The sequence below is a fragment of the Rhipicephalus sanguineus genome, chromosome 2 (assembly GCF_013339695.2).
Source record: "Rhipicephalus sanguineus isolate Rsan-2018 chromosome 2, BIME_Rsan_1.4, whole genome shotgun sequence".
NCBI lineage: Eukaryota > Metazoa > Arthropoda > Arachnida > Ixodida > Ixodidae > Rhipicephalus > Rhipicephalus sanguineus.
This window is the reverse complement of record NC_051177.1, coordinates 210,015,243-210,041,037: the sequence shown is the minus strand read 5'-3', so window position 1 is coordinate 210,041,037 and position 25,795 is coordinate 210,015,243. Positions and strand designations below refer to the sequence as shown.

Below are 25,795 nucleotides of genomic sequence, written 5' to 3'. Positions count from 1 at the left end.
GGGGCTGGCTTCCACTCAGTAGAAAACTGTGCAGCTGCACACACAAGCATCAGAGAAAGCTGGACGAGTTGTCTGCCCACTCTGCTGCCGTGTCAGCCACTGTGTAGGTTTCTGTCATAGTTTTGAAATGCTCCTTGTTATCGCTAGCGCACGCTATCACATCGTCGTGCAAGACAACCAGAATGTTTTCTGTGCTTTCGTGAAAAGAAAGACAAGGCCTTTTATTAGGTACTTCTGGCAATGTATAAAGTGCTACTGTCTTTATCTCTTTGAACTTACTGGTAGAGCAGCGCACATCCATAAATATAAATTTGTACCTGGCAGTTACTGCACACTACCGTTCAGTGCGTAGTTATTTTGTGTTCCTGGCAGGTACATACATACCAACAAGGTTTCACCATAGACGCATCTTATATTCCAACCAACCCAGTGACTTATTCGAGGGAACAAATGTGGGGCACAACTCCAACATAACATGACAGACCATTCTGGAAGAGCACGAGGAGTTATAGCATGTATCATACACCCAGTCTCGACAAATTCAGTGCACACATTTTCCAATGCCATGGCTTATCAGCCGGGCCATTCTTACAGCACAAATAAATTTGGATCACTGAACATGCTGCCACTGAATTTCCACTGCATGGTCGAGGAAAGGTACCTCTCATGACCATGCGATAAAGCGAAAATGCACGCCACTGCACTTGCAGGCCCAAACAAGACAATGAGACAAGATGCCAAACACGCACTTGTCGTTGTGTGGCTTGCGGCAGATGCACCACAGCCGCTCTGGGTCGTCTTCCGAGGACCAATCCGAATCGTGCACCTCCTCCGAGCTGTCCTCCACGTCTTCGTCATCCACTCGACGACCCAGCTCTGCAAAGAATGCAAGTTGGCTATGTGGCATGAAGAGAATAAAATTTTTGTCAAGCAATAGTACGTGGCATGCAACATTTTCCTCATCATTGATTTACACAAATCTAAGGTGTACCTTTGTTTTGATAAAACAGGTCTGAAAATTGCTTGCACGTTAAAATCATCATCCTAGTGTTAGGAACAGCGTACTGCCAGAGGCGTCAGATTCGGTTTCATCGCCATCACAAAATTGTGACCAAGTACAAGTCTGTTCTTGGTTTTCTTGGTTGGCATTGCTCAATTGCAACCTGTGTGCATAATATGTTCTCAATCACTGTTTGAATACTCAATGAATGCTCATTTCAAAAGAAAGCAAGCTGAGGATTATGCCATCATGCCCGAGACCCGCATCCATGCGTGGCACAAACAAGGGGAGTGTCTCTTCAGCTGCCTGTCGACCAGAGTTATTCCCACAGGTTGAAAGCTATCCGGACCTCAAAGGCTAGTTTGCACACTTTGTTCGAGGCCTGCTGATCTTGAAGCCAGCAAAACATGACCACAAAAGGAAGGGCCAGGACAATACATTTGCCATATTATGATGGCACCTTGGGCCTGTCTCTCTTTTTTTTCTTTCTGATCTTGACATAAATGCATGCCACAGTTTAAAAAGTCGAGTAACTTTACCTTTAAGTGCACTTTTATTTTCACTCTTTGAAATTGGAAAAACTGGGTGCATGCTATAATTCATGTAAACAAGGTAACCCCTCCTCATGACTTAATCTCGTCATGAGCTACAGTAAAAGCTTGTCAATTCGGGTTTCATGGGACCAAAAAAAATGTCCGAATTAACCGAATAGCGAATTATCAAAAGTATCAAGAAAGCAATAAACAAGTGTCATCAATGCATTTGCATTTCCTTGATGCATACGTAAATGCAATGCTCATTATGCACACGAGTAGTGTGAAAGCCACAATTTTCGTCATTCGCAACTTCTTTCACTACGTGACCACTGCTCAAGACTCCTGTGTGAGTCTTGAGCAGTGGTCACTCCTCAAGACACTGCTCAAGACCACCACACCCCATGTGACAATTTTTTCGCTAGAATAATCGCCAGCAACTGATCGTTCATCCATCACAATGTAGCAAGCGAGTTTTCTGCCAGCATGCGGACCGCGGCTGAAGCTCTTTAACTTCAACCACTTCCACCCTGTTTGAGTTTTGTAACATTGCGTGCGCTTTGCCCGAAGTCAAAACGAGGCTACTGAGTGCTGCATCCGCAGTGCACAAAACCGTGGTCACTAGAGACACAGCCATAGCGTCCACACAGTTCTGAAGGCACATGCGTGGCCTACGCCCAGAGTCGAAACAAAACTGCTGAGCACTGCATCAGCTGCTGAATAAACCTGGCTCACTAATGCACAATCATGGATGGTCACTACACAGTTCTGAAGACTCGCGGCCGTTTCGGTTGTTCGTGACTGCCGCTTTCGCTCCTTCGTGCTGCCCACTTGCGGCGCTTCACGCTTGGCGCGCTCCGAGGATTGTCCTAATTAACCAGGCTGTAGCCAATAATGACCAAATTAACAAGATTTTGATGCCACTGAACAATACTAATGCTTGCCGGGACAAGAGAGCATGTCCAAATTGTCCGATTTCCAGAATTAACGGGCATCAAATTAACGAGCTTTCACTGAATCACCACTTTTGTGTATGTGGCGTAGCGCCATCGATAGTATACTGCCCATGTTTGTTTGATGAAAACTTAAATGCACCCTTACTCCCAGCACCATCTTCAGTGTGAATGGTATTAGTGTGCATCGTCTGTAGAAATAAAAGCAGCTCCCAGTTGCCACTTTGGCTCAACAGCTACACAGTGCATTTGAGCACTGCTTGCGCAGCCATTAACTGAGCGGTCAAAGAACCAGCTCATTCATCTATTGCAGTTGCGGCGCTTGCGCTGCTCAGATGCAACGATCCTGTTGAGGAAACACACACATTATCCTTCCAAGAGAATGCTAAACATATTGGCAGCTGTAGACTGTAATATGAAAAGTTATGAAGAGCATTGTCAGCATCACCACAATGCCAGCATCCGTGGCCAGCTTGATCTCAATGTGAGAGCGATTTGAGGCTACACGCCATATTTCCCCGTGGTGAATGAAGCTCACTGCATAGGAAGCCAGTGTGGCCTGTGTTGGATGGCCCACGAGCTGGGAAAGCTCATGGATTCAATAAACACAACTCCATCTCTGTGCGTGATGTGGTTGATGTCACCAAACCCGCAAAATTTTGGAAATGCGGTGTAATTGAAATTTTCAAGCAAGGAGGAGCAAAGAACGCCTACTTTCAGACAAGCAAGCAAGCTTCGTTGTTCCAGTGCTCTCTACAGCAGCATTACGATGGCAACTGCTTAAAAGTAATTCCGTGAACTTTGCTTGTCTGTGTATTAGAGATGCATTACATCACAATGTGGTTAAACTTTGAACCTTATTTTGTGCAGTAGAAACTGCACAGAACTCCGTAGTCACGGCTGTTTTGCTGTTATGTCCATGCAATGCTAAAAAACATTAATTAAATGACACCACCGTTTTTATAACTCCAAATAAACAAGACTGTAAGCATCATTAGTAATGTAATGCGCAAGCGTAGAGCTTTACTGTAAGTTGTGGCCTTCCCAAGAATGCGTGCTTTCGGGCGGCACCAGCGTCTCCTCTTTAGTGTTCGTGAGCATCTTGAGCAGCCCCTTAAAAGGCGCAAGGCAAAACGCATATTTTGCATGAAATTTTCACAAACGAGCAATTTTTCTGATGTGGACAGTCGAATCCCGCTATAACGAACACTGCTACGAAGAAATTTCTGCCACAACGCATAAGTTTTCATTCCCCGAGGCACCCCATTGAAAACAATGTGAAAGATGTCTCGTCACAACAAATACGTTTGCTGGGTACTTCTGCTTCAACGAAGTTTTCGCGAGTGCTACAACATAAGGAAAAGGAGCTTGCCCAGGATTGGCACAAAATTCTGCTAGCAACTCGACAATTTCTCGTTGGCTTGCGACTTCCAGAGCCACGCAGCCGCATCGCAAGACCTATGTCTTCATCGGAGACACGCTTTCTGCCACCCCACGCACACCTCGGTAAATTTTTCGTACCGAGATTCTCGGCGAAAGATTGTCCATTCACCATGATGCTTCTGGTGGGTTTGATGAACGTGCTGGCCGCTATAGAACCACTCTTCCGAGAACTCCTGCCATTTTTTCGACGTAGCACTCAACAAAACTACTGCTTGTTGTCACTATCCCTGCGATTGTGAACGACAACCATGGCGTTATGTAGGCATACGCACAGCCAGTGTGCACCTAGTCCAAGTGTAACTACATTCTGCCGCAACTGCTGCGAACATGAACACGGTTGTGTCTGCACGATCCTGGGCGACCACGAAAGTACATGCGCATCCAACGTGCACAGACTCAAAGCAATGCTGCTTGCCGCAACACTGCAGACAAAACCGTGGTAGACACAGATGGGAATGATGCAGTTCTGAAGGCACACGCAGCTCAAGCGTCCTCCAAGTTTTTAGGGCGAAAACCTTGGATGCCTGCCGTCCTGCGTCAGCGGCGTCAACACGAGTGATGCAAAAAATCGTCATCACATGATGATGTCACCACATGACATTACGGACCGGCAAAATTTGCGACGCTATCATGACAGCACTGTGATGACATCATGACATCCTTGCTTGGTCAAAGGTGGACCGATCACGGAGGCAGCGCAAAACCACCTTAGGTGCAGAAAGCTTTCAGTGGGTGGCGGGGTAGGATCAACCCATCGAGTGAGGAGAAAAGGAAGATGGCGATCGCGTTCGAGTCGTCTTAAGGGGGAACGAAAATAGCAAAAAAAATCAATTTTTCGAAAACACTCGTTTTGGCATCTGTGGTCTCTTATTTACGCAGTATCTAAATGATTACGCTGAAAACACACTCTAAGTGCCTGAAAAAAATAATTTCGTAAAGGAGTCGGTGAAAAAGGAGCCCCAAATTGCGCTAACACGGTGCAATTCACGGCGTCGTATCTTGTCTTTTCTGTCACCAAGCGCCGCCATCTTGGCGTCGTTTCAAAGCTCAAAGGTCTACCTTTCCGTTCCTGCCCTTCTCGCTTACCATCACCGCATAGAAAAAGCGCAAACAACAAAAAATTGAAGGGTGTTTTCATAAATCTTGCAATGTACGCGGCGCTCCTATTGGCAGAGCACGTGACATCGTTGAGAGGCGCTTGTATTGGTTGTTGCCACGGCGACGGGCGCTGTGTGAGCAGAGTGCTCGCTGCTTGATCACTCTGCGGCCGTAAGCACGTGAACCGCCGCTGTTCGGAAGGTGATGCATGCACGGGAGGCGAAGTACAAGCCTCTTCAGTTTCGTACGGAGGAAAACGGGGGACGGTATCGCATGGATCGGGCGAGCCAGTGGTTAGATTGGGGCGTACCGACTGGGTCGTCGGTGCTTTATCACTATGGCTTTAAAGCCATAGTGATAGAGCCATAGTGATTAAAGCACTATGGCTTTAAAGCCATAGTGCTTTATCATCAAAACGCTTACTACTTATCAGATGACGCACGAGTGCCGCTTTACCGGCTTTACTTCGGAGGCGATCTGCCGTTGCTTGCTCTCACGCTGCTCTGCTGAGGCCCAAGCTTCGTGCGCGCGCGTTCCTGGTCCCGTTTCGATAAAACGGGCATCTAATGTCCCCACTAGTGGAAGAAAGTTCTCGTTTCACTTGGAAAAGTTAATAATGTGAGAAAATGTGTTTGCGGTATAGTTTGGTGTGAAGTCGCCGTCAGCTTCGGACTGCCGAGAAGGCATCGGCTCTGTGGAGCAGGTGCGGTGTATCATATAAGAAAATGAATCTTTAGGTGTTAGTAATTGACGGGTGATTGAAAACTAGTAAGGATATCTTTATGAAAATTTACATTTTTCGTTTTAAGATGATTTGTAGTGTGTGTGCCAAATTTCATCAACCTAGGCCAAGAAACTAAAAAGTTACAAACAATCCTTGCGTCCCCCCCTTAAGGATGCGTAAGGAACCCTGCGAGTTTTTTCTTTCACTAATTTCTTTCTTTATTCTGCAGCAGTCTCTTTCTAATTCATTAGTTTCTCCCGCCACTCCATAAAGGCTGTAAGAGGTTCCACTTGATAGCTTCCGCATACACCCCTGTATCTTAGATGGTGCTGGGGTTTATGGTCTCCGCTGCAGAAAGAAGCCCTTCATCTGACCTTCAACTTGTGTCTCTCAGTAAACTGAGCTCCTGATAAAAAACAAGATGCAGAAAACCGACAACAGGACAAGTGATAAATAAAGCAACTCTTATTGCTAGCTTTAGGACAAGCACTTTTAAAAGAGCGCTTGGCATCAGCCATGTTCTTTGTGCATGAACACGCACACAGCCCAACACACCTCGCTTGCGCATCATGGCTCGCTTAAACTTTTCCTTGCTCTGCCTCTTTGGCCGCTCTGCCACAATCACAGCAGGTGGGGTGGTCGCTTGTGCTGCCGCCACCGGTGTAGGGGGCTGTTCGGGCCGCATCTTCTTTGGCTGCTTGTGTTGCTCGGGCTTCTTGGTCGACCCTGGTGGCTTGCCCTGGGGCACCTTGGGGCTCGCCTTGGCAAGCTTGGGCGTTTTTGGCGAAGGTGCCACGTGCTGTCCGGCATGTTTTACTTTAGCGGGGCTAGGCGGTGGCGGTGCCGACTTGACGGCTACGGCCAGCGCTGGCTTCTTGTGGTCTGGCTGGCCCGGATGGGCCGGCTTTGCAGCAGCTGGCTTTGAAGGCGCTGGCTTCTTTGGTAATGACTTGGCTTCCACAGGCCCTGAAAAAAGACAGCATCATCAAGGCGTGCAGCAAAATAAAACAGGGCAAAAACAATAGAAAAAAAAATTGTGCATATCCCACGCCCTGCAGGGTTTGGTGTAAGCAAATTCTTGACAAGCCGAGAAGAGCCGGCAAAGCAAGAACTGTGAAGCAGTCATGCCTTGCATCTCATGAACCAGAGGTTAGGTATGAATTGCATTCTACAACTACTGTCAGCTAAGGTGACATACCTCACTGACTCCTGTAGAGAAAGAGAGAGAAAAAAAGAAACAACAACAAAAAAAGAGCTCTTGGAAGAGACAGTAGACATCATACAAGGAGCAGCTTCAGCAGCTTGAACAAAAAATTGCAACAATATGCAATTTCAGAGTGCACATCACTTGCATTCTTTAAGGCCCATGACTAAGACACGGTGAGGAGTGGTGGCTCTCGTGAATACATTCGGTATGTGCCGCAAACCCCGCTTTACTGTGCATGTCTCATGATGAGCGCCGCTGATGCCAGCGAAATGCGGAAAAGATTACTGCTCTCTCACATGACGTGGAACACAAAGGCTATAGCGGAAAAGAGGACGACTCTTCTGGATTTCTACAATGGACATAAACTATGCACCACTATACAAAAATCTCCCCAGACATGCAGCATTTTCTGCCCCATCAAACCTATTGTTCCTAGTTGTGTGCAGCATGTTGCCAACTAAGATGACGCAGTCACTGCCGGGGCGTTTGCTGTATCGTACACACGCGTTTGCCTTGAAAGTGTTCATTATGCCCACTCCATCCCTGACTGCACACGGGCGTGGCGATGGTGAGCTGCTTTTATTCGTGAAGGCAACGCGTTTGTGCGGTGCAGCACATTTGGGTTCTCACCTATTAATTGTGTGCAGTATGCATGCAACTGCACTAGGCCACATGCACTACTGAGCAGTTTATGCACATCATAAGGATTGTCAGCGATTAAGCCGTACTGGTGCATTTGCCATCTGCCGCCATCACGCCTCCGCGCAGTTCTGCTTATCCGTAAAGACATTGTCGCACTGTGCCGTCACAGTGTGCCCTTCAGATTTGCTGCATATCGGACTCTACCACGACTGCAAACGGATCGACTCCCGAAAGCGCTGGTTTGAATCTATGTGACGATAGACGCAGCAGAGAGAGAGAGAGAGGGGGGAGGGCTTTAATTAATGCCATTTTGAACCTGCAGTTCGAGCAGAAAGTCCAAAAAATCGGACGCCGAAGAGTTTCAACGTCTGAAATTTAGGACTATTGTATTACTATTGCAAATTTAGGACGTTCTTATACATTGACATCTATGGGGCTTGCGACGGTGCCGTGAAATGGTCTAAATTTTTGAGCAAGTAAAAAATCGGCGGTTGATTGTACTTCACTCAAGCGGTGAAATTGAAATAGCCACAGCCACAACTGAAATAGTCCTAAATTAGAGGTGTGCGAATAGCAAAAATTTGAGTGCGAAGTGAATTCGAATAATAAAATGTGAGTGCGAATCAAATAGAATATTTTTCAAAATATTGTCGAATATATTTTTTAATACTTCTAAGTGAAATTACATAAAAAAGTTGCAGAGGATCCCTAAGCATATTCTTATGAGACAGCAACATGAAAGCGTTTCTTTTTGCTAGGTTGGTGAAGCGCTAGAGGGATAATGTTCCTTAGTTGTCTTATCAAGAACGAGGCAATGCAGAGGCCGCATTGTATTTATTTACATGATTTGGTACAACCAAAATGGTGTCGACAACACCTTTACATGCGAAAGGATGAGACGCTATTTCCTCAACCTCTCCACCCTCAACTACTGTGGAGGCCCAACTGATGTGGCGGACAACGGCGTGCTCCCTTCAAGACCGGAGTTCCTAATCTGCCCCATAGATGTCAATGTACAACATCATCTGAAATTTCGGACGCCGAAACCTTGGCGTCGAATTTTTCAGACTTTCTGCCCAAATTTCGGATGTCGCGTCTATCAATAATCTCGTAGGTTCGAACCAGCGCTTTCGTGAGTCAATCTGTTTGCGGCCGCAGCAGAGTCCAAAAGGCAGCTTTGCCGCAATGCCTGAGTGTCATGGGGTGAAGCATATAAAAAATCTGAAGGGGCCACTGCCACGGCGCAGCATGGCCATGTCTTTACGGACAAGCACTGGAAATGCACGGAAGTGTGGCGGCATGCGGTAAACGCGCCCAACCCTTACGATAAGCATCTTCAGCTAACTGCTCAGTAGTGTATGTGGCCTAGCGCAGTGGCATGCGTTAACCTGAACGCGCCACGCCGCTGTTCATGCTGCCTCTTTGTACGAGACCACCAAGTGCGCCGCATAGATGCGTTACCTTCACGAGCGAAAGCAGCTCGCCATCACCGCGCCCGTATGCGATTGGGAACGGAGTAGCCGGGTCATAACTAGGCCTACCTGAATGAACGCTATCACGGCAAACGCGTGCGTATGGTACAGCAAGCACCCTGGCAGTGACAGCACCAGCTAGATTGGCGATGTGCTGCACACAACTAGGAGCGATCGGCTTCACGTGGCAGCAAATGCTGTGAATCGGCGGAGTTTCGGTGATGCGTGTGCGCATCATCGTGTGCACACGCATCGGGGAAAGGCGAATGAGTTGTCCGCTCTTCTGCCACTGTCTTTGCGTTCCGCGTCATCATTTCCAAACGCTCCCTGTGTGAGAGCCGTAATCTATTCCGCACTTTGCTGGTACCAGCGTCGCTCATCACGAGGCGCTAATTTGCAATTGGTGGTTGGCACATATTTAAGGGGGGACGCGCCCTTTCGAAGATAGAAAAATCGCGAAAAACACGGTTCTTGAAAAACCGTATATTTGGGTTGTACGTATTACAAACAACCTTTCCTGTAATTATGAATGCCTAAAACATAGTAAAAGTACGTCAAATCGGGTAATAACAAGCAGCGGCGGCTGCTGCACCGGCCAAACAAGCGCCGAAACAAGCCCAACTTCAAGCGAGCACGATTCCTGCGCCGTTCAACCGATTGGCGCCATCTTGGTTTTATTTTGTTCGTGAATTCCTGCGCATTTCTCTACTGCCCGCAGCAGTAGTGGTGGTGGCGCGGCCGAAGCACGATTCACTTATGATTGGGGGGGCTCACAGGGGTTTTCAAGTTTCCCGTGTCTCGACGTGCAGCTGCGATTGGACGAAGCGCGTGCTCCTTGAGAGTGGGGGAATGTGCGGCTGCTATTGGCTGCAGCGCGCGATGACCCGATGGCCTTCTCCGGGGCTTGCTCTGTGCGTCGTCCATTGTGACTAGTGCTAGCGTTTGCTTCATTCTTTGCTGTCGTTGTCAAAGTTGTGCAGGCAGCCTTTGTGTGTACCGCTTCGCATTTCGTTATCGCTCGCGGCACTTCCTGAACTCTACACCGTGTTTACAATATCACATCCTGCCCGCCGACTAAGAAGTGTCATGTGCCTGTGATCGTTGTGTTATCGGACACGCCGGTAGTCACGGTACATGCGTTCAGTGGGTTGGCGCACTGAATCGTTATACAGTCAATCCTGGATATATCGAACTGAAAGGGGACCGCGAAATAGTTCGATATATCGATAATTCGAAATACGAAGTATGCGTATGTAAGGCTCTAATTAAAGCACTGCAGGCCTCGACACAGTTTTCTGAAATCGTAAAAAGCGCCAACATGACGATTTCCTCACATACGCTAAAGAACAAGGCGAGAACTTTTGCAAGTTAGCACACTTTATTTTGCATGAAAAAAGTCCGTCAACTTGTCTTGCTTCTTGTGCGCCGTGAATTCATCAAGACATCGTCAATGTCATTGAAGCTTTCCAAAGTAAATTCAGCCCCTTCCGCCACAACAGCGGTGATCGACGCTGAACGCGGATGCGAGCTCTGTAGCGCGGTAAAGGGTTTAGCGGTGGCAACGGCGGCTAGCATCTTCAAACCGCACGGGTCCATTTCCGCAGCACCGGCAACGTCAGCTATGATCTCGGCATCGATGCAGTAAGAAACAGCTGCGTCGTTATCTGCACCAATGAAGTCACTCGCTGTGCTCCCGTCCGATATGGCGCCCGGAAACGCTAAGTCGCAAAATTCACTGACGTACCGTACGCCGTAGTCGGCGGTCATGCTTTACTTGACGTTGTTCCAAGCACTGGTCATCATTTTTATCACTACGAGCGGGACAATGCTTAGTTCGACTCCCGAATGATGATTTATCAAGAACAAAGCGCGAAGCACACATTCTGCAAGAGACAACGCTGCACGAAGAAACATTTCTCCACCGTCGACATGCTGGCGATACCGATGGCACTTGTGGCTTTGCAGACGGCAGCCGCTACTTCGGCAAGAAATGCGAAAAAAAAAGCGTAGCCTCTGAGATGAGCGTTTTAAAACCGAAAACACTAAAAATACGTCACGAGGTTGCGGATCTCGCATGCCATGCTTTGCAGGCTCGGATGCCATCGTGCGCGAAGAGACAAGCAAGGGAAAGCAAACGTTACAACAACGCTGCCAAGTCACTTCGAATTCTCATTTTGGTGCCCTCGGCAATCAGCCTCTTTGAAAAACACAAGTCCATGCGTTAAAACCTGCGGACCGCGCAACGAACTAGAGCAATGCAATTTCGTCACCTGCGTGCGACGAGGGATTGGAACTTATAAGAACGCGGCCGAAAAATGATCAATAGTTGTTAGGAAAAATGCACTTTCTGGGCTTCGGTGCGGGGCAGCGTTCGATATACCGAATGTTTCGCTGTGCGGGAGTTCGATATACGTGCACACCAACCCCATACTTTTGTATGGGAAATTCAAGGGGATTTCTCAACTGTTTGATATAGCCAATAATTCGATATATCCGGGATCGACTGTATCAACTTAGTTACCATGGTCAAGTGCACCTCCAACAACGATTATGACGGCCCTTTTCACAGCAAAGCAACCCCTGTACCGGTAAAGACAACTGCATCGATGGTGTCAGCGCTCGTATCTCCAGCGTGCGCCAGCGGCACGTGAATGCATAGTTGAAATTTTGTTCACGAGCTGGGATGTAAGCCTAGTCAGAAAACAGTTTCGTCTGTTTCCTTTTGCCTCATCTCGGTGGCATGTAACTGTTTTGTATACATGCCAGAATAAAGTATTATTTAGGGGTGTGCGAATATTCGAAATTTCGAATATTTTTCGAATAGTGTTTGCAGTGATGCTACCGAGGACTTCCGATTTGGAGCAATTTTTGGAGCAGCAAAATTTCCGTTTTGGAGCACTTTGGAGCAGCAAAATTTTCATCTTGGAGCACTTTGGAGCAGATAATTTTGCATCTGGGAGCACTTAGGAGCAGCGAATTTTATATCCTGGAGTGCAATACAGAAGCATATTGCATTAACATTCAAGCACCTGAGTATTATTATGGGGCTCTTATGAAGGCTAGAAATATTTCAATTTATTACAAATCTCATGGAAAAAATCATCTCAGGAGCATAGGCGTGCGCACAGGGGGGGGGGGGGGGGGGGGCGGCCGCCCTGCCCCCCCTAATCACCTAAGAGGGGGGGGGGGGCGCAAAATCTGACCCGTACATTGACCCTTGCGATAGCAATTATATGGACACTCTCGGTGGATTTTTGCCGTCGCCGTTGCCGTAATTTTCCATATAAAGTCCAAATTAATAACATCACCACGCGCATTCTAGCCGCGGGTAAAAGCTCGCGAGCGCTGGCAACGAACGCGGCTGAAGCGGAAATTAAACTAGCCGGCCGTCTGTCTCCGCCGCACGGACAGCGCATGAGATAACATCTTCCCGCGTGCGGGCCTGCCGTCGATTGCTCATCAAACAGAGAGGAAACGCCCCGCCCGTCTTTCGTAAGGAGCATGAAGGGACGCCAGGGGAGCGGAAGGGGGGCGCAGTCGCTTGCGCGCGCGCTATCTCGAGGCATCAGGAGACGGCTCGTAAACTTGCTGTGCTCTCAACGCTTACTTCGCGTTTAGAGAACTCAGAGCAAGAAAACGCTTCGGTTCCTGGAGGGGCCATATTCCCTTAAACCAGCGTTTTGTTGAGCTACGCGAGATCGGATCCAAAAGAGTTAGCTGCTAGTCTTACTTCGTTTCACAATACATTTTTTTTGGTATCGCATTCATTGCTTCGCTCTTAAGCGAAACTTAGTTTTTTAAATGCGAATGCATTTCTTAGTCGGGCTATGTGAGGCATCCGGCGTTGTCCGCCCGCCGACAGGTGTTATCTCTCCGCTCTCACTCCCTCTCCCATAGCAACAGATGCGGGCGCGCGCGCTTATCCTCGCCCCTAGCAGCCGGAGCATGTGGTGCGAGAGAGTGTAGGAGAGGGTAGGTGCGGTGCTTCACCGATCCTTCTCTCGCCGTTCGCTCTCTCTCCTCCCTGCGCCACCGCCTCAATGCAGTGCGTTTGAAACGCGTTTGTAGCGTTTGTGCTGCCTTGGCACAGCCTGAAAACAGCGCGTTCTAAACGCGTTTGTGCTGCATTGAAGGCGGTGGCAACATCCCTGAGGTGATTACGAACGCACGTAGGAAGCATTCGTTGAAAGAGGCGCCCTAAAGGGAGACACTTGAGCGCGTCGATGTGTCCAGCTTTATGCCATTAAAATTACTACGCCATGTACTCTCGGCGCAAGAAATGCATTCGCATTTCCTCAAGATTCCCTTCAGGGAGGTGGGGGCATTTTTTTAACTGTTAGCTATTGAGCCCCGAAAGCGAGGGGCGGACGTGTAACATGGCGTAGCCGCTTCACTGTGGGCCGTCAGCGACGGGCCCGCTACTGACAGCTGCGCATTTGCGGCTGCTCCGACCAGGGGATATGATTTTACTAATGAGATGACATTTTTAAAAAAGCAAGCAAAAAATTCGAATTGGAACCCTAGCACGTGAGCTCGAAAGGGCAGGGCCTTTTAGGGGGTATTTACCGCAGAGTGATTACAAACTCGGACGTGCTGGTGGAAGGAATTACGAAAAAGCGGTTCTGGATGAAGATCCATGGATAAAGTATATCTGAGGAAGAGTGTCAACGCGTTTCCACCGTTTGTGTGCTCTTTCCATAAACGCGAAGCAAGGAAAATTCGATATTGTCCCACATATCTACTGCGAGCGATCCCAGATTTCATTCCACGATGTCCGGAAACAGAAGTGACAGACATTTTAACGGCACTCATGTGGTTATTACTGAACATTGCTTTCCTTACGTGCCGTGCGACGCTTGAAACGAGCTATCAGCAGCGTTTCTGGAACAGACGACGTCCGCCGATGAATCGCCGTCGCACTTTCTCGCTACCGGTAGGCCTAGACGTCACGAGCCTCTGCGGAGAGCGCGTTTTGCTGTCGAGCCGACTTGCAGAACAGAAGCTGCGTCGGCACCGTGCATGGCATCGTGGCTTACTCGGAACGCACGCGCGAGCGCTATTTATTCAGCGGAATAATTCTTGGTCCATGATTGCGACTTTATTGGCAGCCCCAAGATCAAGCTGCACATGTTCTGACGCGCCGGCGGTGCGATTGCCGGTGATAGACGCCCCCAAACTCGAGACTTTGGCGCAGTTTGGCGCAAATTTCGTCGATATTATCAGGATGGCGCAGTAAATACAATTTGGCGCACTTTGGCGCAGGAGTGGAACCACTGTGTTTGCTATTCGATTCGATTCGCACTGAAATTTTACTATTCGAACTATTCGAACTTCCCAAAAACAAATACAGTCAACGTCCGATTGAAAGTGACCCCTACAGATTTTTAATATGCTTCACCTCATCACACCCCCGTATTGCGGCAAAGCTGCCTTTCAAGCTCCGTTACGACGCAGTTAACGTCAGATTCGAACTCACAGATTTTCAATATGCTTCACCTCATTACACTGTCGTATTGCAACAAAGCTGCCTTTCAAGCTCCGTTACGGTCGTACTTAGCCAAGACTCGGTCAACGTCCGATTCGAAGTGGTCCCTAGATTTTCAATATGCTTCACCTCATCACACCCCGTATTGCGGCAAAGCTGCCTTTCAAGCTCCGCTACGGTCGCAAATGGCTTAACTCAAGAAAACGCTGGTTCCAGCATGGAGATGAAAGATGTGGCAGAGGTGGGGGCTCAGTTAGTGCTGTTTTGGACCTGAAATTCGGGCAGGAAGTTCGAAAAATTGGATGCCGAAGCTTTTTAGCATCGAAAATTTCAGATGTTCTTTTATATCGACGCCTACGAGGCAGATTTGGAACTCCGGACTTGAAGGGAACACACCCTTGTCCGCCACATCAGCTGGACTTCCACAAAAGTTGGAAGAGGAGAGGCTGAGGAAATGGCATCTTTGCCTATCATGTGAAAGTGTTGTCAGCAACACTATGGTTGCAGCAAATCATGTACATAAATACAATTTGGCCTCTACATTGCCTCATTCTTGATAAGACAACTATGAAACACCACCCCGTGCCAGTGCTTCATCAACCTAGCAAAAAGAAACACTTTCATGTTGCTATCTCATAAGAACATACTTAGGGATTCTCTGCAACTTTTTTCTGTAATTTCACTTCGAAGTATTCGAAAAATGTTTGAGAAATATTCGAAAATTATTCGATTCGCACTGAATCTTTATTATTCGAATTCGCTTCGCACCCAAAATTTTGCTATTCGCACAGCTCTAGTATTATTATTATTATTATTATTATTATTATTATTATTATTATTATTAATTGAAAGTCGCGAAATGAGCTTGGCGTCTCGAATCAACCTCGGTGATCGCAACCCAGACTCGTATGGAAAAAAAAAAAAGCCAGGAAAGGTGGCAAAGGATAGAAATCAATAAAAACACATTTTCTACAATCTACAGGGTCATTCCAGACCAAGATATGTGATCGAAACTTTCGAAGCCCAATATCTCGAAATGACTTTTTGGCTGGTGATGCTGCTTAGTCGAGAGATATCTCTGGAACCATTAATCCGATTTCCATCAGGTTTTTTATTATTATGCACCTGAATAAATTTCCCAGGGCAAGACAAAGCCATTTTTTCAATATATGGTGTCCGTGATTTCGTAATTTGTAATAATTAATTAAAATTTCATTGATGAAAGCCTAATGAGCAACACTAGACTCAGTGCTCTGCTAAAATTTTTTAGCAAGGAAATTTAAAAAAAGGGATTTGTTTTGCCTTAAGGTACCCATCCAGGAAACTTCATAGTGAATTTCACAGTGCTAGCACATTTTCCAACTTCTCCAGGGCCTGACTAAGGGACCCATGTGGACTACTTCAACATATGGCTGTAACTTGGCAAGCAGTTAACATAGCTGCATAATACTTTGTGGTTAAGCAAATGGCTTTGCTATTACAGTCAACATCCGATTTTTCGGACTCCCTAGGGACCGCGAAATCGTCCGAAAAAACGAATTCATGCTTTTTTTTATTCCGCTCAAGCAGTCAAATTGCCACAGCCCCGTCCGAAATAGCTCTCGCAAATACATTTGGCACCTGCCGCAAACCCCGCTTAACTACGTGCCGACCGCCACTTGCGAATTAGCGTCTCGTGATGAGCGCCGCTGATACCAGCAAAGCGCGGAATAGATACGGCTCTCTCGCATGAAGCGTTTGGAAACGATACGCGGAACACAGAGATTGTGGCGGAAGAGCGGACGACTCGTCCGGCTTTCCCCGAAGCGTGTGCGCATGCACCGCCGAATCTCCGCCGATACGCAGCATTTGCTGCCGTGTGAAGCCGATCATTTCTAGTTGTGAGCAGCACATCGCCAGCTAAGCTGACGCCGTCACTGTACTGTTGCTGTACCGTACGCACGCATTTGTCGTGAAAGGGTTCGTGATAAACGCTCCGTTCCTGACTGCACGGGCGTGGCAATGGCGAGCTGGTTTCATTCGTGTAGCGTGTCTGTGCGGCACACTTCGCGGTCTCGCACAAAGAGGCAGCATGAATGGCAGCGCGGCGCGTTTGGGTTCTCACCTATTAAATGCGCGCAGTACGCATGCAACTGCGCTAGGTCACATGCGCCGCCGAGCAGTTAACTGAAAATGCTTATCGTAAGGGTCATCAGCGATGAAGCCGTACTGGCGCGTTTACCACCTGCCGCCATCATGCCTCCGTGCATTTCCGCTGCTTATCCATAAAGACATCGCCGCACTGCGCCGTGATAGCGGCCCCTTTGAATTTCTGGTCCGCATCACCCCATAACACTTCGGCATTGTGGCAAAGCTGACTTTCGGACTCTTACTGTCGCAAACAGATCGACTCGTGAAAGCGCTGGTTAGAAACTACGACATAATAGACGCGGCAGAGGTGGGGGCTTCAGTTAGTGCCTTTCAGACCTGCAATTTGGGCAGAAAGTCCGAAAAATCGGACGCCGAAGAGTTTCAGCGTCCGAAATTTCGGACTTTCTTATACATTGACGTCTATGGGGCTGGTGACGGTGCCGCGAAAACGTCCGAATTTTCGAGCATGTCCGGAAAATCAGGCGTCCGAAAAATCGGCAGTTGACTGTAATCTATCCTGAAAATTTAATCAAAATATCTCAAAAACAAAAAAATTGCCCTTCGAAGGTAGCCTCCCCCCTTTAGCAGGGTTCGTGGCAGGTACCGAATGTATTCGCGAGAGCCTGGGCGCACACCAAAATGTCTGATAAGTGTACAGTCAACTGCCGATTTTTCGGACTCCCTAAAGACCACAAAATCGTCCGAAAAATCGGGCAGTCCGAAAAAACAAATTCATGCTTTTTTATTCTGCTCAAGCGGTCAAATCGCCACAGCCATGTCCGAAATAGCTTTAATGCCTCCCAGTACAATTATCGGGCATTTTGGTGCATGCCCAGGCTCTCGCAAATACATTTGGTACCTGCCGCGAGCCCCGCTTAACTACGTACGTGCCAACCGCCACTTTTACATCTCGTGATGAGTGCCGCTGATAGCAACAAAGCGCGGAATAGATTACAGCTATCTCGCATGAAGCGTTTGTAAACGATGACGTGGAACACAAAGACTGTGGCGGAAGCGCGGACGACTCGTCTGGCTTTCCTCGATGCCGCATGTAAACGATACGCTCACACATCGCCGAATCGCTGCCGGTACGCAGCATTTGCTGCCGTGTCAAGCAGATCGTTTCTAGTTGTGTGCAGCACATCGCCAAATAAGCTGACGCTGTCACTTTACTGTTGCTGTATCGTACGCACGCATTTATCATGAAAGGGTTCGTGATGCGCACTTAGTTCCTGAACGCACACGGGCGCGACAATGGCCAGCTGGTTTCGTCCGCGAAAGCAATGCGTGTATGCGGCGCACTTAGCGGTCTCGCACAAAGAGGCAACAGCGCATTTGGGTTCTCGCCTATTAAATGCATGCAGTACGCATGCAACTGCGCTAGGCCACGTGCACTACCGAGCAGTCAACTGAAGACGCTTATCGTAAGGGTTGTCAGCGATTAAGCTGTACTGGCGCGTTTGCCAGCTGCCGCCATCACGCCTCCATGCATTTCCGCTGCTTATCCGTAACATCGCCGCACGGTGCCGCGATAGTGGCCCCTTGGAATTTCTGGTCTGCTTCACCCCATAACGCTTCGGCACTGCGGCAAAGCTGACTTTCAGACTCCGCTACTGTCTCAAACGGTCATGGGCACGTTACCAGTAAAAAGTAACAGTGTTACAGTTACAGTTACCTAAGCCAAAAAAGTAACTCTGTTACAGTTACAGAGTTTCCGAAAGTAACTTGTTACAGTTACAGTTACTGTGCAAAAGTAACGTCGTTACTTTTCCGTTACTGCATAAAATAATAGATCACAAATCAAGTTATAGAATTTATTTAATAAGGGTTCCACGTCGTAAAACCCTAGACCAAGGAAACATAAAAGGGGGCCCAACACCAGCAAACACTTTGAACGCCTCTTACTTGAAGTGGAAAACGTGGTTGATGTACTGGAACGACGGCAGTATATCCTAAGATGTTTATTAACTATACCCAGAAGCGCATGCGAAGAGCAGCGGGGAGTGCATCACGAGTGGTTACGACGTCCATTGTGTCTGCTCCATATGTGTAAGGTGTGCCAGACTCTGTTCGGAGAGCTTCCGGTCCGCTGGGCATACAAACCGTTTTTAAGTCCCGTTATTATACCTTGGAACATGACAACGTGTGTTCACGAAATCCTAAGACTGCACACCTGCGGATGATCATGGTGGTATCTAGAAGTGCGATGTGGGGATCGGCGAAATGGGCAGGAAATGATCAACGAGGCCTAAAGAACTCAAGCGGAATGTCGCTAAAGCAACCCATGCAACGCGTTCTAAGACCGTGCTTGTTGAGCACTCCTGGATGACAGGTCATAGCTTTGACCTGAACAATGCGATGACGCCGGTTTGTGAACGAAGGTGGGGGAAAAGCAACTCCTGGAATCGTGGTTCATTCACCGCGGCTTGCAAAAACAGCCGCGGCCCCCCACTGGACATTTACAAGGACATGTGTGACTAGTGGACTGGTTGGCCTCGGCTCATTTTTTTTTTCTTTTTTAGGATGCCACCTGCATTGGGGGTGAAACGCCTGTCATTTTGTTAATAACTGTTACATTAAGTCGGAGTAAACATTTTACAACCAGTTACAAAGAAATTTTAAAATATCGCTTCGCTAGTTCACGGAATTTCTGGCCTTAGCCGTTTCGCGTTCTGCTGTTTTCTAGCCACCTGTCAAACACGATTAGCTCGGAGCCTCAGACAAGGGAGACTATAAACATGGCATCCTAATGCTCCTCCACCTGTACACCAAGAACATAGCTAGATGCTCAAGTGACGAAAAGGATATATATGCTGAAAAAAAAAAAAACGGACGCGAACTTAGCAGGCTGTTCAGTTGAACCACGATTGATTTACATGTTGCGTTAATGACAGACCTCCAACCTCGGTCTTCTGCAGGGAAGATAATACGCTTAGTCACCCCCTCTCCTAAACTGCGAGGGGAGCCCTATTCTGGAAAGTTGAGGGGTGGAGAGGATATATGGTAAAGAAGAAAGTTCGAAAAAGTGTTGCTGTTGGATAATTTTCCATAAAGACAGAAGTAACTGTAACGGTGTTTTCCGTTACAGTTACTGCGAAAAAAGTAACAGTGTTACAGTTACAAGTTCCACTAACTTCAAAGTAACTAGTTACAGTTACAAGTTACTGAAAAGACTAACTAGTTACCGGTAACGCGTTACTAGTAACTAGTTACTGCCCAAGACTGGTCTCAAACAGATCGACTAGCGAAAGCGCTGGTTCGAACCTAAGAGATGATAGACGCGGCAGAGGTGGGGGCTTCAAATAATGCCTTTCCGACCTTCAATAGACCTTTTTCAAGCGATCCCAGAAGGCCCCGCGGGCGCGCAAAGCACTATGGGAAAAGTGTGTACGGCGAGCCCGCCGGCTGTTCCGTCGCTCGCTGCTCGTTGGCGTCGTGGGAGCACCAAACGAAAAAAAACGCGTCGCCGCTGGTTGACTGTTATTAAATACTAAATACTACACATGTCTGAACGCACCTGCATGTATCTCTACGCATGAAATACGAAAGGAATGATGCAGTCAGTGTAGGTATTACCGAGCGGATGTATACCGGATGTAGCAGTTAAGCGGCATGCGAGTTATCACGTGCCGATACATGCAGTCAAAACGTGCTATCGTGAGCAATGTGAGCTGGAACGCTGAATTCGTATTTATTAATGATTACTTGTTCACAAGCCGCTATGGCATTTAATGCCACAGCGGCTGTAGAGAGGTGCTGCGGTGTTCAGGCATACAGACGATTTCTTGATTTAATTGACAAGTCACGCGCTGTACAAAGAAGTGAGCACATTCTAAACGTGTTTAAAGAAAAAGGGATGGGACTAGAATTCACTTGCGAGATGCCTTGCTCTGATAATTTGCAGTTTCTTGATACATGCTTTTAAGTTTCACTGCAGAGCATGTTTGAGGGCAGTATAGCCCGCATTCAGAGAAATCGGTGTTTAATTTCGCGTCGGCGCATTCGAATATTGTTAAACGAGGAATTGTGATGTCATGATTACGCACAGCATTGGAAAAAAACTTGCGCACATAAGATGAGCAGTAGATTGCCAGCTGCAAAGTGATGAAGGAGGCGGGATCGCTGTATCGGTTTGCGAAAATCTGTTCGCATGGCAAAGAAAGATTAACACAGGCGTCCTCCATCCGTAAATAATGAAGAAACTAGAAATATTGCAGTTATTCCACATATGCATAAGAAGTCGCATGGCCTGAAGAACGTAGGGAAGCGATGTGGAGTTGAATGCATGTGTTTGCCGCCCCAAATAAGCATAGTCGCATTAAAGGGGCCCTGCAACACTTTTCGAGCATGCTCAAAAAGCGCTGCCGATCGGTAGTCGAGGCTCCTGAGAACACGCGAGCCAAATATTACAGCGATATGCACGGCCTGGAATTTACAGTAAATTCTCAAAGTCAGCTGAAAATCGCTCCCTCTTCTCTCGACAAATGATGTATTAGTCCGCAAAATATGACGCGATTGTCGGCAGTTCCACCATTGGCTGATGTTATAATCACGGTAACACCCTCATTATTACCTTCGTTGTTAATTTTGAGTTCAATAAGTAGATAATATGTATGTTTATATTCTGTTATCGCGTTAAAAACACCGAACAAACATTAATATTAGCACTTCCGGTCTCACCGACAGCTCGTCTGCTCGTAGTTGCGTGGTTCCGTTTTCTTCGCCATGCGCAGTGCCGAAAACGTGATTATTTCTGTGCTTTTGTCCATCGCCGGTTGCCGTTGAGAGTGGCAGCCGTTCGAATGTTGCCTCGTCAGCTGAGAACTGCATCGTCGGCACGTTCTCACGACCGACCGAGGCACGGGCGCAGCGTGTCTCCGATAACAATGCTGGCGTCCTGTAATGGCGGCGCTTCGGGGTCGTCTGCCAGTGCCGTCTTACGAGGCGGTGTATCGGAGTATGGGCCGAAACCGATCTCAGCTGTCATTCGTTCCAAACGAGCGCGCAGGTTTGCTTCCATGGTTGGCAGAGCGATGAAAACACTACGGCGTTCGAGGTGCACACCCAACATTACCAAACCGACGCGCAGTTTTCAAGCACGTGTACGCGCGATATCGGCTGCGCTCGACGAGAACGACGCAAGCCGACCGGAAGTGGCGGCACAGATCACGTGGTTGCGCCCAGATGTCAGAGAGAAAAAAATGAAGCAAAAACTCCGCCGGCGCTCTTGGGCGGAGCCTCGCTCCTCTGCGCTCCCTCCGCCTAGCTTTCCGCGCGCTCGCGGCGTTGAGTTGAGGGAGAAAGCTGCGGAACGTGATCTCTATAATTTGGTAACACCACTTAGACTTGACGGATTCGAAAAATTTTTGCGGCATATGACTCGTGAAGAGTCATACGTCAATAATGAGACTATTCCAATATAACTAAGAAAGGTGTTGCAGGGCCCCTTTAAGGTCGCAAGGGTCTGCGGTGGGCAAAGAAAAATGCGGTCAGAGGCATGCCAATTGTCTTGTAGATTGTGTATGAGTTAACCGCAAATTTCTCTTTCTTGTGTCCACATGTAGATCGGCCAGACTGGTCGATGCACACGTGCCTCAGCGAGCATCGAAATTCATTGAATGGAGCCTTCTCATCTCACATCGCTATGTCAGTCATGAAAATGTAATCCCATCTTCGAAAGCACAGTAATTTTGTATCGTCAACGTAATCGGACAACGCAAGAAATTTCGGAGGCATATCATGTCACAAATAACGCCACACTTTGTGTCAGTCAACCTTCTCAGTCATTACAAGACAAGGAATTCAGCTTTATTAATCGACTGTAAGCATGCGCCTTGGTTGTTTGACTTTTTGTGCCTCTTTATCACACGCGCGACGCACTCCCGTTTTTGTATATATGCTTTTTTTCATGCATGCAATAAACTTTCAGTTGTGTGTGAGCGCTGGTTTGTGCATTTCCTTCCTCGTACTGCTTTCTTTTTTCGCTCTAAGTATTATTCCAACCTGTAGTTATAGCACCAACGAAGGTTAGTAGGCACTTATCGTTCGTTACATATAGGGTGCGAGCGACGCAATGAATGCTTCTCATTTCCGCAAATGCCGACTACACTTTCTAGTGTACTCTTTAAATATCAGAACCTCGCATTGTACTCGTCGACGGTGTCGATGGACATTGATTCCAAATGCATCCGCGAATCATAGACCGCTCCTGCACTCCATACGCAACCAAGTTGTATCTTTTTTTTTATTTTTGTCGTAAGGCGCACTGGCGACAAAAAAAAAAAAAAAAAAAAGGGTGATGCTTCTGAGCCGCTCAACTGGTCCAACAGTGGGACAGATGGAAATCGTCGAGAGGCCGTCGCAGCTAAACACTGAAGTTAGTGATTGAATTGCGCAGTAACATGTTGCACCTTGCCAAATTCACTGTGTCTAAGAAGTCCTAGCTCGGCGCAAGCGAAAAACTACAGCGCAAGGGCCGCGCGCTCGTTGCGGCGGACGCTGCCGCGTACACACATTTCCCATGAGCGCTTGTGCGCCCGTTGGTGGCGCTCGTGTGCTTGAAAAACGTCCATTGGCAGAAAGTTCGAAAAATCGGACGCGGAATAGCTTCAGCGTCCAAAATTTTGGACGTCTATGGGGCTGGTGACGGTGCCGCGAAAGCGTCCGAATTTTCGAGTATGTCTGGAAAATCGGACGTCCGAAAAATCGGCAGTTGACTGTACTAGGAGGCGTGAAAGCTATTTCAGACACGGCTGTGGCGATTTGACAGCTTGAGCGGAATAAAATGGCATGAATTCGTTTTTTCAGACAGTCCGATTTTTCAGACGATTTCGCGACCCGTAGAAGTCCGAAAAATCAGACGACTGTATTTACCTTCCAGAAGTTCGAATAGTTCGAATAGTCAAATTGCGGTGCGAATTGAATTGAACAGCAAACACTATTAGAAAAATATTTGAAAGTTCGAATATTCGCACACCCCTAATAAATAGTTCAATATTTTTACCGCCCAGATTATGATTTTTTAAAAATTTTTTAGGCCGAGTACTACACGAAGACGTTTTGTGCCTTAGAAACAAACTCCAGTTATATGGTTATCAATATGTTATTCCAAAATACTTAAGAGTTTCGCTGTTTTTGGTTTCTGGTATCTTATTTGCAGCCAGTCAAGACAACTCACACGCAGGCCCGTGCTTGGCTTGCACGAGCACCGACAACCATGAAATCGACCCACGAGACCCGCGAAGTTACACATTCTGCTGAGCGAACTTCTTGCATAGCTTCCACAGTGTTGCACCCATGTGTGAAATCACGTGCATCAGTCTTGCACAAAGAGGCAGCAGTGAAATGAGGTGGGGCGTGCTTGGGTTGTTGCCTATCAAAAACCGGCAGTACGCTTAAAAGTGTGCCAGGCCACATGCACGACGTTTGTTTTGACCAGTGTAGCCCTACGCCCCTTCAATACGCAGCTACCACTTGACAGAAATCTGGAGAGCAGAGAAGAGAGAGGTGTCACCGTGCTTTGCAGCAGTCGTGTGCCTGTGCTGAGACACAGTTGCCCCTGCAGCTGGTGCTACAGGTGCACTCGTCACCGGATTGGCTGGCACGGCTGCAGTGGGCATCGGCACGGAGGTTGGCGTCACGCTGTGCTCTATCCCACCGGCGAGTCGTGCCACGTGTGCCTCTACAGAATCGTACACCGATTCGTCACCGGGAAAAACAGGCTTGGGTGCTGTTGGTGCAGCTGCTGTGGGCGCCGCAGCAACAGCCGTTTGAACTGGGGTGGCAGCTGGTGACGCAGGTACAGGTGCAGCTTGTGGCTCGTGTTCCTTATGCAGTACATCTGGTTGACTGAAGAGCGCGGGCTCGTCTGTGAAACTCTCTCGCCGGGGCCTCTTTTTGGGCTCGGGTGCGGTGCGCACCACCTTCACCACCTTGCCAAACGGTGAAACGGGCTGCACGAGAAGAGAGGAAGCAGGGGCACAGTTTAGAGCAAAATTTGTGGCAGTGGCCGACCAAGTGGGACAAAAGCTGCACGGCCTTTCTCAATGTGTGCCCCAAGCTTTCTTGAGAGAGCTTTCGCCTTTACCATCCGTACACGGACTTACAAGCTGGTTGGCTTTTACAGGGCAAGTGCTGCGGCTGATATCCTAGCCACGCACCCAAACTTCGTTTAAGGGGGACGTGGCAATGGGAATGGTAAATTTGGTCAAAATGTTCAATTTTTCAATTAATTTTTTTTCTGCAATGCTGAGACCATGTTTTACGTCATTGTGAAATATCAGACCAAAATAGGCAGTAGAAGTTGAAAAAAAAAAAGCATTTTACTACTGTGCTGCCAACAAAAACTGTGAGAAAATTGGGCTTTAGAAAATGCAAATCTGCAGTTTTCCCTTGACAAAATGCCACCATACTGGTGTCATCATTAAAAGGACAGATAGAGCTCAAGATAGCCACAAAGCTGCATTTCTCCAAAGAAGAATAAAACCATCTTCCTTCTGAGTTCCATTTTCTTAGCCTTTAGCTCCATTTTCCTTGAGGTCCATTTTCTCAGCTTTCATTTTTTAAACAGTTGCTGTCAGTCATCCATGCGCCATTTCACAACAAATAAAGATATAACCATTCCGTTTTCTGCGCTTAGATCCCGAGACATTGGTGAGTGCCATAAAGCTGTCCATATTTGTCTGCACCCCATACAGATTTTTATAATTGGCTTTTTGTAAAAGTTGTTAGTAAGACAATGAGTGCAAGAAATTTCAAAAATTGATTTGTGTGCTTATTTGAATACTAAGAAATAAACCAATAGCTTCACGGCACAGAATGGGCCCTTGTCAATATGCTTATGGAAAAATCTTGACGAACTTATGTCTAATTCATTAATTCATTTTGGGATGACAATGAGAGTCTATCAAGTATTGTAACTCAAAAACTACAACAGATAGCTCAAAACCAATTTCACTTATGATATCAGCACAACAATCCGCTACCTTGCGGGATTCCGCAGAACTGATTTTCAATAACATATCACATCTGCATGCCAAGTTTCATCACTTTATCTGCATAAATAACTGAGATAGTTTTCATTGCCACGTCCCCCTTAACACACATTGC

The 25,795-nt window shown here is 47.5% G+C and overlaps 1 protein-coding gene across 1 annotated transcript in view; it reads right to left on the bottom strand.

The window, feature by feature from the left end:
* LOC119384036 (PHD finger protein 3) overlaps positions 1-25,795 on the bottom strand; it is a gene marked incomplete in the record, with an annotated part of 169,565 nt that overhangs the window by 105,520 nt on the left and 38,250 nt on the right. Inside the window, 3 exon segments of the mRNA XM_037652325.2 lie at positions 750-876; positions 6,307-6,717; positions 24,201-24,639. Coding sequence (XP_037508253.1) covers positions 750-876; positions 6,307-6,717; positions 24,201-24,639 — 977 coding nt within the window.